Source organism: Gadus chalcogrammus, chromosome 11, assembly GCF_026213295.1.
Source record: "Gadus chalcogrammus isolate NIFS_2021 chromosome 11, NIFS_Gcha_1.0, whole genome shotgun sequence".
NCBI classification, from domain to species: domain Eukaryota; kingdom Metazoa; phylum Chordata; class Actinopteri; order Gadiformes; family Gadidae; genus Gadus; species Gadus chalcogrammus.
Window position 1 is genome coordinate 23,364,139 of NC_079422.1, and position 12,600 is coordinate 23,376,738.

Here is a 12,600-nt window from a genome sequence, read left to right on the forward strand (position 1 = left end):
GCCGTGGATAAACAGCCGGATACCTGGTGGCCTGACACATCACAGTCAACAAATATTGACTACCCAATCTTGACCGAGGTAGCGGGCCAACACAATCAATAATCAAATGGTTTACTTATCACAGGTATAGGATGTAAGGGAGCAGTTGTAATGCACTGATTTGCTTTGCCTGTCACCTGGCAAGTATGAAAAATGTCGCAGTACACATCAGCCGTTTCTCAATTCGCGTACTTGTGCGTGCTCGTGTGCTCGTGGACTCGTGAAACGTAATCAGTCGTTGCCCGAGCACTGTTCCAATTCGAAGCACGCATCAAGCGAGTACTGTCGTAAAACCCGGAAGTGTTCTGGATGAGTACTCGATATCGCCGTTTCACCCATGGTTTCACCGAGCATGCATCGGAGGTGGCTCGTGTGTGCTTGCTCCCGCTATAAATCCCAGGATGCATTTCGCACTCGCAGCAGTACGAGGGCGGACAATATGGAGAAGACGCACAAGTTACAACTGTAGCTTAAGTTACTCTTAACTTATATATATATTTATATAATATATAGGCCTAATATAATAACAATAATAATAATAATAATATATAAATATATATATGTAAGGTCGTGTGTGTATAGCTTATACACATGACAGGACACTCATATCTTTTCAATTGTTATTCATTCAGAATATTTACATACTATTTGAAAATGAAAGAGGCTGGGATTTTGTTTTATATCATTTGTTTATATTGTTCAGTAGTATATGCCTAAATGAGTCCGTAGCACAGTTAACGGACGAGCAGAGGTGGTGACGTCATCGAGTCTGCTGCTGTTCCAATCGCAGGTACGATCGCAGGTACAATCGCAGATCAGTTGGCCACATTAATGCAAATTCGGCATCCTTACCCTCTCCTGAATCAGCCTTTGACACGTCAACACTAGGCAGCACACTCATAGAACGAGTTACTGCGCACACAGGAGACACTAGCCGTTTCTCAATTCGCGTACTTGGGTGTGCTCGTGGACTCGTGAAACGTCATCAGTCGTTGCCCGAGCACTGTTCCAATTCGAAGCACGCATCAAGCGAGTACTGTCGTAAAACCCGGAAGTGTTCTGGATGCGTGCTCGATATCGCCGTTTCACCATCGAGCATGCATCGGAGGTGGCTCGTGTGTGCTTGCTCCCGCTATAAATCCCAGGATGCATTTCGCACTCGCAGCAGTACGAGGGCGGACAATATGGAGAAGACGCACAAGTTACAACTGTAGCTTAAGTTACTCTTAACTTATATATATATTTATATAATATATAGGCCTAATATAATAATAATAATAATAATATATAAATATATATATGTAAGGTCGTGTGTGTATAGCTTATACACATGACAGGACACTCATATCTTTTCAATTGTTATTCATTCAGAATATTTACATACTATTTGAAAATGAAAGAGGCTGGGATTTTGTTTTATATCATTTGTTTATATTGTTCAGTAGTATATGCCTAAATGAGGCCGTAGCACAGTTAACGGACGAGCAGAGGTGGTGACGTCATCGAGTCTGCTGCTGTTCCAATCGCAGGTACGATCGCAGGTACAATCGCAGATCAGTTGGCCACATTAATGCAAATTCGGCATCCTTACCCTCTCCTGAATCAGCCTTTGACACGTCAACACTAGGCAGCACACTCATAGAACGAGTTACTGCGCACACAGGAGACACTAGCCGTTTCTCAATTCGCGTACTTGGGCGTGCTCGTGTGCTCGTGGACTCGTGAAACGTCATCAGTCGTTGCCCGAGCACTGTTCCAATTCGAAGCACGCATCAAGCGAGTACTGTCGTAAAACCCGGAAGTGTTCTGGATGCGTGCTCGATATCGCCGTTTCACCATCGAGCATGCATCGGAGGTGGCTCGTGTGTGCTTGCTCCCGCTATAAATCCCAGGATGCATTTCGCACTCGCAGCAGTACGAGGGCGGACAATATGGAGAAGACACACAAGTTACAACTGTAGCTTAAGTTACTCTTAACTTATATATATATTTATATAATATATAATATATAATATAATAATATATAAATATATATATGTAAGGTCGTGTGTGTATAGCTTATACACATGACAGGACACTCATATCTTTTCAATTGTTATTCATTCAGAATATTTACATACTATTTGAAAATGAAAGAGGCTGGGATTTTGTTTTGTATCATTTGTTTATATTGTTCAGTAGTATATGCCTAAATGAGGCCGTAGCACAGTTAACGGACGAGCAGAGGTGGTGACGTCATCGAGTCCGCTGCTGTTCCAATTGCAGGTACGTACTCGCGTGCTCGCAAGTATGTGCTTGAAGTACAGACTTGCCAAGTACGTGCTTGGAAGTCATCGAGTCCGTAGTACGCGTGCTACGAATTGAGAAACGGCCACTGACTGCTCAGGGACCCCAGAACCCTGTGCCCAGTGGCGCAAAAAGTGGGTATGCACTATATGCGGCGCATAGAGGCGCCGCACCAGAGGGGGCGCCAAAGCGATGGAATATCGCGTTGATCAATAACAGAGGGACGTCACTGATAAGGCGCCCCCCCGCTCCTTCGCCTCCCTCCCCCCCTCAAGATAGGAACTTGTTTGTGGTTATTTTGTTTTACTTCAATCTCTATGCAAGTCTTTGTTTTATGTCAATATAACCAGTAAAAACTGAGTTATAAAGTTGATACTTTATAACTCCCTTAATAATCCAAAAGTTAATAAATTAATAATCCAAAAAAATAAATAAAGATTATTATCGTATCTGAATCGAGACTGAATCGTTCTACACAGTATTGCGAATGCGATGCATCAAAGAATCGATTATTTTTCCCACCCCTATTGGTTACTGTACTCCAACAGTTCTAACAGAGTATTGTTTTGCTTGTAAGCTTTTTGGTGAAGCTAGAGTTGCTGACACGCGCCTTGTGGTGGGGTATAATAACTGGCAGTTTCTTTCAAAGATACTGAAGCACCATGAGACAAGTGGTTACCACATAAATGCTTATCTGATGTGGAAAGAATTGGCATCCCGCTTATGCCTATAGGTAAAATAGCGAATTGCAGAGAGCCTGTTGACTAGAGTGATCGACTGCATACTCTTCCTTGCAGAAAGAAACCTGCCACTGAGGGGGACAAAATGCACAGTTAGGACATCCTAGAAATTGACATTTTCTGGGTATCCTTGATCTCTTATAGCACGGTATGATGTTACACTGGCAGAGCATCTTCGAAAGGCTGCCTCTAAAAAAACACTGGATATCTGTCCTGGTGCACTCAAAATGAATGTGCACCCAATTTTAACAGCAATTCTAATTTTTTTCTTCGCTTTTTTACTTTGGGGGGACAGCTACATACAACGTGGAGAGGAGAGTACGTCCGTTTGATTGGGGCAGAAGAGTGGAAGGGGCAACAAAGAAAGGTAGGGAAGAAGTAGGGAAATGAATGACCAGCGGGATAAACACAAATGATTACCAAAAAAGGTTTTAATTACTGATTTATCAAATATGCAGAGGAGAGAATCATTGAATAAAGATTAAGGACCTGGATTATATTTTACTGTAAAAACTCAGTTGAAATTACAATTCAGAGTGGGAGAAAGCTGAACGCATTTGCCCTGAAAGTGTCAGTTTCACACACTCTGGATTATTGCTTCAAGAGACTGTGAAATGCTTTACATTTTTTACATTTTCCCTATGGGTGAATTTAACCTCGTCTCTTAGGTATAAACCACAGCAGTTAAACCGTATCCCAGGATGCTCTACACCAGGGGTGCCCAACCAGTCGATCGCGGTCTACCAGTAGACCGCCGACAGATCCCAAGTCGACCGCGAGGGGTGAAGAAGAATTTTTTTTTTTTTTTTTTTTAAATAAAATAAAATTTGCGCGGGACATATACGCGCGGTAGCGCATGCGCTGTCAACAGCAGTTGAAAGTCATGAACAGTAGTTACGCACTCCTAAACGTTGGCATGGCTGAGGGGAAACGAGCTAAGACCTACCATTTTCACCCTGAGTGGGAGGAAGATTATTGAATATGGTTGAGAAGGTGCCGTGCGCAGACGTAATGAAACCTCCACTGAAGTCCGTAGGTTCACGATATATATTATTATTGGGGTGTTGAAGGTCTGTAATAATCCCGTTAGTCTTCTTCCTGCAGCGCTGAGTGTAGAGGTCCTCCATCGATGGCAGCTCCGCCCTGGTAATGTCATGGGCAGCTTTCACCAACCTCTGTAATGTCTTACGGTTGAGGGCGGAGCCACTGCCGTACCAGGCGGTGATGCAGCCGGTCAGGATACTCTCTATGGTTCCCCTGTAGAAGTTGCAGAGTATCCTGGAGTCCATGTTGAACCTCTGCAGCCTGCGGAGGAAGAAGAGCCGCTGTCTTGCCGTCTTTGTGATGGCGTCGGTGCGGTGAGTCCAGGTCAGGTCCTCGCAGATCGGCAGATGTGGACCCCGAGGAACTTGAGGCTGCTGACTCTCTCTGTCGTCCCTTTGATGGTGATGGGGGCGTGCTCGGCTCCCTGTCGCTTCCTGTAGTCCACAATCAGCTCCTTCGTTTTGCTGAGGTTGAGCTAGAGGTTGTTGTCCTGGCACCAAGATGTCAGGGCTCTCACCTCCTCTCTGTACGCCGTCTCGTCGCCGTCGGTGATCAGGCCGATGACGGTCGTGTTGTCAGCAAACTTGACGATGGTGTTGGAGCTGTGTGTGGCCATGCAGACTGCAGTCATGTGTGAACAGGGAGTAGAGGAGAGGGCTGAGCATGCAGCCCTGGGGTGCACCGGTGTTGAGTCAGGGTGGATGATGTGTTAGGGTTTGGATCTTCTTTAAAGAGCAACAACTGTCTCAATGCAATAACAAAGATACAAATCTCAAGAGAGGCTTCAAAGACTTCAAGAGAACCACAATCAATATAACGACAGAATGGACCACTTTAGGTCTCGGGAGTGAATGCCCCGACTAGGAGACCGATCCAGTGGCTCCATTATTCAGTCCAATCATATGAACATGTGCCACATGTTCATATGATTCATTTGTTGTTCGTCAAACATGGGTTCATATGAAACCCATGTTTGATGAACACATAACAGTGGACTGTGATTGATTGTGCTGCAAGAGGTCAGCATAACCAGCAGAGGTCAGAGTTGAAACTATTTTAACTCAGAGCATGGTGCTCGGAGTTAAGCAGCACCCAGCGACGGACCAGTCAATAGGTGGGACCAGAGCCATTTATCTCTCTAAATAGCTCTGGGTGGGACTAAATGCGTGCCTCATAGAAAACAATTGAACAGCCAGAGCTGAGGTTTTTAGAAAACTAGGAACGCCAATTAGCGTCAATTCGCTGCGGTAACACCTGCATTTACATCAAGTAGACACTATTCAAAAATAAGTAGTCTTTACAAAATGTTATTCCATCAAAGCTCAACAATATTACTGCACAATGAGAATATGGCGATAGGCAGTCGAGATGCATTTTAATTATATACATTTTCGGTAAACTGACTTGCATGGTCATATTTGTCCACTAGATGGCAGCAACGTATACGAATTAATGGTGTTTATGATGAAATGAATACAAAAATAACAAAGCCAAAAGAACCACGACAATGTCAGAGATCGACTGGTCATCATCAGAAAGATCGGGGCCCTTGGTAATTGCTTTTTTTTTTACTTTCTAATGCATAGAGAAAGTACTTGTCAGCATGGAGGGGCATCAAAATTATTATTTTTATTTTACATTCAGAAGATTAACTGCAGCCTTTTCTATTTTGTTTAGGGTGGAATGACCCAACAAAGGAGAAATAAGAACAAAGAGAAGTCACATTATTGAGTATTTATTGCACACAATCAAAACTTTAAATAATATTTACAACCTATCAAAAAAGTACAAAGGTTGGCCTATGTACTTAAACATTTCTTTACTTAACCCCGCATGGAACAAAAAAAAACACTTAAATGTTTTAAAAATATGGTTCAATTCTAATTATGAGGCCCAAATAGTTTCTGTTTACAACAAACTTTAATATGGGGGAACGAGCAATAAAAATAACTGAATACTGAAAACCCTGTCAACCAACCCAGTTGACCAGTCTCAGTGTTTGTACACTGTGCATATTGTAATATGCACTTCTTCCATCAGTGCATATTTATTTTAAGATTTGAAAATCAGCAAACTGTCCCCCTGAACAGAAAAGCCAGAAATATTATCTGGCGTTAAAATGTAAATTTATTTTAGCTTAAAAACAAAAAAAACAAACAGGCAGAAACAGCATCTGACCAAGACTCTGTGTGTCAACTACTCTACCATTCAGAATTGTTCGGATCACACAGCACTCTTCTCGATGTCTCTCCAGCTGTCGTCTTTAGAGGAAAGAGGGTTTCTAAAGGAACTCAAAGTCAACTAAATGGAAACTGAACTAGGAAAGTCTGAATAACCCAAACGCTGAGATGTTTGATCCAGTTGATGGCTGTCTAATTATAGCCATCATTTCCTGACAAAGCAACTGAAACGGAAGTGCAAACTATTCACAGGGCTATATAAGCTTATCCCGAATGTTGTGCGAGTAAAGGGACGGTGTCGGTTCTGTGTCTCACTGTCTTTTCGCCCGCTCTTTTTCAGATTCCAAACAGAAATTCTCAAAGGCTTCTTCGATCTCTGGGTCCATCTCGTCGTCCTCCTCTTCCTCATACCTGTGAACACATTATATCACTCGTTTAAGTTCCACTTCCGGAACTTTTCGGGACGCACAGGCATCCCAAAAAAAGGTCTCACATTTCACAAGGGAATGACACGAATGCACCTGGGACAAATATAGATACAGACAGGTGCTGGGAGAGAGGGGGGCCAGGCGAGACCCTCTTTCATACCTATCTGCTGACTAATGTAATATGAGGCCGTTCCCCTCCCCCCCTGCAGTTACATTGTGGGCCAGACAATCATGTCCACCCGGTTCAGTGGGGCCCACGGACCGCGGCGGCGGGGGACCAATGTAAAGCTGGCCCTCGGTCGTTTGCCTCAAAAGGGGGTTACCGGGCTCACTGTGGCCCGGACGTGACCTCTTCCCTTGGCAGCGTTTCTGTTGCGCCGCACTGTACTGTACTGCAACGCATTCTAACTCATGCCAGGCTGGCAATTTCTCAATTCCAGTGGAACAACGGTACAGATATCCATCGTGACCATTCAAGTATATTTTACCCAGAGCAGCGAATGAAGCTCAACCGACCCATGATTATTAAGAGGAAAGGACAATCATACACATATGCCAATTTTAAATGAGTAGGTCCAAGCCAGACTAATGGATATTGAGTGTGGTACTTATTGGATAATGGCTGCAGTGAATTGATAAAACACACGTTATCCAAAGCCATCGGTACGACCATGTTCTGTTCTTGTACTTACGAGTCGCTGCCATTATTCTCTTCTTGCTCTGGGAAGTTGATGTCTTCCCGGTCAAGGATCTCTTGGTATTTCTCAGAATACTCTGCACAAGGACAGTACAGAAAATGAAAAGGTTTGAATACAAAACATGCACAGAGCACACCACATGCTTTACGGTTCACACGTCATCTTAGCTTGCACCTTCAAGCTCCCATCACCACCAGTATCAACTTGCAGGAATAATGGACATTGGTTGGCAATTGGCTACAAAAATGCCCCCAGGAATAAATCTAAATAAGTCTAATATGGTGTTTGTTCAACATTACCACCGGGTCGACGTTTCCTTGATTGGGAAGGACATCTGGTGCATTCACTTTCCAGCTTATGTCATTATCTCTATTTGTTACTGTGACCATTTCAAGTTGAGACCCATTGAGACGATTTGGCTGTAGCGCTCGCTAACAACATAGAGAACACTGTAGAAGAAGACAAAAGGAGAAGACGTTGTGATATATCCACCTGGGTCGGCTGCGGTGAACGGCGTGCCGTCTGTGGTGTAGAACGTGGGCTCATTCTGCAACACAAGTAAAAAGACAGTCCGGTCACACAACCGCACACAAAGAAGACAGACTGCAGAGATAAGCGGGTTCGACCGAGACAGTGGTTTGACCACAGACCATGAAGTAGTTGGGGTCGTTGTCCGGCGTGGCGTAGTTGGCGGCGGCAGCGGCGTGGACCCGCCCCCAGTCGCTGGACCTCAACTCCACCAGTTTCAGGAGCATCTGCTTCACGTCCCTGGAGAACACACGGACGTATCGGGGTCCCACGACAAGGTCTAACGTCAGATCCGTTTGCATCGCAAAGTGGGAAATTAAAACGTTTACAGATGGGATTCTGCATTCAATGTTTTCTGGATCAATGCATTAGTGGAGGATTCATTACATACAAATTAAATTCACTGCATCCATACGATAGGGTTGGCCTACATGGGAACCCAGCTCGACCAGATCCACTGAACAGATCCAAGCTTCGGTCCCTTGGGGGCTAAAGCCTGGGCTCCAGTTTACGCACCTGCTGCAATTGGCATCCAGAACGGTGTTTTCTATCCTCTTAACCAACTTGTCCATGTCTGACTTCTTATTCCTTTTCCACGTGTCCTCGAGAACCGAGCCAGTGAGCTGGAGGGAAACAGGCATCATCTGCATTAGCATTGCTTCAACACCAACAATTGAGAATTTCATACAGACACTTTGTTTGAGGTTATAGTAGTGGTAAGGGGTGTTTGACCCCCTAGCCCAAAGACTTTTGGGCTCGTCCCCAATGTCTGCCGCCTACATATCTGTTGTCCTCCATGATGTCTTATCCCTACCGGGTCCTTCTGAAAGTTGCTGTAGGTAATATTTAAACGCTGTTATTTTAGTGTAATTTGTTAAAAAGGCCATAGGCAGTGAAATGCGCTTTGAAAATCGAGTTGACTGCACCCGTCTAGAGACAAATTAGATTTGAGGGCGCTCAAATCAGGGCAATTGCCTTTACGTTCTATAATGCTCTCTCTTTACAACTCTTGAATCCTACCTAAAGCATCTTTAATGACTACTCACGGTCGCTTTGGATGAACCTGCCTCCTGCATGACTCAATCGTAAATCGATGCAATTGATGAGGAATGTTGCCGTTACCTTGAGCAGTTTGACAGCACAGATGAGGTTTGAGTCGTCGGGGTTGGAGAAAAGACAGTCCAACAGGTCTCTCAGAGCACCCAGAAGAACGTCGGCTCTGTTTGGGGGTCCAGTCTGGCTCTTCACCTGGACAAAAAGACAACAAGTTCACAATAACTCAGCTGCCCCGTGGTCGGATGGTCCAAAATATAGGAAACCCCGTTTTGTGTGTTGAAAGTCAGAGAAAGGCAAAAGGATCTTTACCTCCAGATTGAGGTAGAGCTCTCCCAGGAAGAGGACAAAGGAGTGGAAGCTCTTCCGGGTGGTGGGGTCGCCCTTTACGGCCTTGTCCTTGTGATCAAACTCTTGTCTACACCTTGGGACCCACACATACATTGAGAGGGGTCAAACCGGAGTTTAAAAAAAAGGCTCCTCATGAAGAATGGGAGACGTATGGGGCAGGTGGCGGTGTTAAGACTGGGAGAGCAAGGTCACCTTTGCAGGAGGAGCTGGCGGAAGGTTCCACTCTTGGGGCTTATTTTGAGATGTTGAGACAGGTGGTTACAGAGTCTGGCCCCCGTGTAGGAGAAGTTGGGAATAGCACTAGACTGCAAGTAAAAAATCAATCAACCCATCGTTGTTTTATTAGGTGCCCCCCCTGCACACACACACACACAATAGGTGACCTTGGGTGTCTTGAAAGGCGCCTCTAAATTAAATGTATTATTTTATTTATTATTAATAGGAGAAAATACCTGACGCGTTCAAGAGGAGGGGGAGTATGTTAAAGAGATTTGGCAAAACACCTGATTAACATCAATATCCTTTATTTGGCCTTTTTCGTACACAACAATCGTATGATATTATTATAGCACTAATTATCTTAAAGTATCAATTATAAGAATACATCTTAAAATAATAACATAATATACCCATAATGTACAATACTATCCAATGCAAACACCATATTGATTACACTAAAATACTCCCCCCACCCCTCTCACCCCAGGGATGAATCTAGTACCCTTCTAACCCCTTCCATCCAATAATCAATGTTCCAGAATAGGTCAAGGCCAACCGGCTTGTCCCTGTACCTGCGTGTAGATCAGCTCCACCAGGTCTTTCAGCAGCTCCTCTGTTGTGACCCAGGCATTCAGCATGGTGACGATGTAGCCCACGTCCGCGTCAAACGAGCCCGGCGAGGAGCTGAGGTGGCCCAGGAAGTCGGCCACCGTCTCGGCCAGCGTCGGCTCGGCGTACCCGCCACTGCCGTCGTAGTCCTGATAGGAGGGGTCCTGGGCGCCACTGCCATCGTAGTCCTGATAGGCGGGGTCCTGTACACGCAGGGGCAGTATTAGCGTTTGTGTGTTGTAGGGCTTCGACTCCGAACTTCGTTATTTGAATATAATTCGAATATCAAAAAATAAATCAAAATTCAAACGAATATTAGGCAGCCCTTAATATTCGAAGCCGTTATGGGCAGGCCAAGAGAGAGAGACGCAGTCTATTCATTATATTGTAATGACCACGGAAGAGGCAGTGAATGAAGCATTTATTACGCAGCGATTTATTAGAAACCTAATATACCGTTGGAACACGCAAGAGAGGGATAACAGGGATAACCATAGCAACGCGGTAAACAAACCTCGCAAAGCCCAATCCAGGTCTTACTGAAGGCATTTAATGGTCAAAATATTATGAATAAATATTCGAATATATTCGAATATTAATATTAATAAACCAACAAACTTCGAATATGATTTTTGGGCAAAAGTCAAAGCCCTAGTGTGTTAGCACAAGCTAATGAAGACAGAAACACAAACTATTCATTTTCTATTGACCTTAAATTAAGCTTTTATCAAAAGCGATACCAAGTGGTTTGTGATAAAGGAACAGAGCAGGGTAGATGGCTATGGCAGAATTCTGAATGAGGCCTACGGGAGACTGCAGATATCAGGGTTTGAAACAACTATTGTTTTGCTGGGAGCTGAACATCTGGACCACTAGCCTAGTTTTTCCCCCAAACGAATGTGCTGCATTACTCCTAATAATAGACATGCCCTGCATGTAGCTAGCTAATTGTTTGCAATTACGGGTTAGAGCTAAACAGTTTATTATGTAATATAGTAATGTGTGAAATTAATAGTGAGAATGGTATTAATTTGTAAAAAAGTATTCATGAAAGAAAATATTGAAGGTACATTAACAATTTAATCAGTATAAATAATATGCTATGTACATAACACTGCTCCTGATGAACTGATTAAATATATCAAAAACCCTAGCACTTCTATCATCATAGAAGTCCATGTTTAATTATTAGGATATTATTAGAAACAGGCAATATCAAAGGATTTTCCTATTCACAACTGTTGACATCGTAAACCCCAGCATGCCCAACAGGGATAATGTGGTGCATGCTTTAATGGTTCGTCCCAATGGTTGACATACCTCAAAGTAACTCGATGCTGATGCTGGAACAAACTCGGGGGCACTGGCTGAGAGTTTCGATGACACGACCAGGGTATCAACACCAGACCCTTTGGATACATCTGTGTTGTTGGTGTATGGCTGTTGGGATTTACTCTGTTTTCTGCAGTCTCAAAGAGAGAAAGGACAAACAGCATTAATATTTTAATAGTTCAAAGCATTGCTACAACATACCCAACAAGTGGCAAGCAGGTGGGTCAGACACTGGATATTAGCGGTAAAAGACACCATGGAGGGGGATCAGCACCTTGAAAAAAAATAATTATGCTACGAAAAACAGACACCTCGTTTTCGAGTTTGATTTGGTTCTAGGCCATGCAAACAACACAATAAAATCTGTCAAATGTCAAACTAAGATTGAAGACCGAAATCTAGTAACGTTAGCTGGCTAGAAAACATTGAACACCTCCAGTTACGTTTCTTCTTAAGACCCCTGCTGGCAAATACAACCTCAACAGTCTATATTGGTAAAATAAATAATGTCACATAACGGTATTAATACAACGATGAATAAAGAAGAATTGCAACGAATGGGTGGAGAGACGTGCAGCTGTTAGTAAAACACGTAACTGTTGTAGTGACTAACGTTACACGTTATTGAGGAACATGAACGCTTCCTACCTCCGCTGGCCTGGTCGTTGCTGTTTGTGTTATTTTCCACGAAAGGAGGGGATGTTTTCGGCTGTCTAAGTGGTTCCCTTTGACAAAAAAACGATGTTTTAGTGTCCCCGTCTCCGCCACCTGCGAGGCCAGGAGATGTTGGTGGCATTCGGGCTCTTCCTGCCCCGGGAGCTCTGTCGAAATGGTCGTTCATGGTTGTTATGTCGGTTGGGCAAAAATAGCGAATCAGAGCTGCATGGGCTTTAGAAAATGTACGCTCTTAAAAAATGTAAATATATCTACAGAATGTTCTTAAACTACAGCGTATTACACGTTATCTCTCTTTCATATTGATTCCTGGTGGGACACTGCGTTAAAACAGCCCAAATACACAACTTTTTTGTGTGCCAATAATGGCCACTTCCTTTTAACAACAAATCCGTTGTCCTATGATAGTGGTAGTACG

The 12,600-nt window shown here is 43.8% G+C and overlaps 1 protein-coding gene across 1 annotated transcript; it reads right to left on the minus strand.

Annotated features, from left to right (window-relative positions):
* Nucleotides 1-5,689: 5,689 nt before the first annotated feature.
* Nucleotides 5,690-12,600, minus strand: paip1 (poly(A) binding protein interacting protein 1). The gene is made up of 11 exons (XM_056602665.1): nucleotides 12,156-12,600; nucleotides 11,496-11,644; nucleotides 10,139-10,378; nucleotides 9,540-9,652; nucleotides 9,309-9,420; nucleotides 9,066-9,191; nucleotides 8,460-8,566; nucleotides 8,066-8,183; nucleotides 7,908-7,962; nucleotides 7,410-7,491; nucleotides 5,690-6,700 (listed from the first exon to the last, which is right to left on the minus strand). Exons 1-11 carry the CDS (start codon nucleotides 12,346-12,348, stop codon nucleotides 6,601-6,603), a joined length of 1,395 nt encoding a protein of 464 aa, XP_056458640.1. The 5' UTR covers nucleotides 12,349-12,600; the 3' UTR covers nucleotides 5,690-6,600.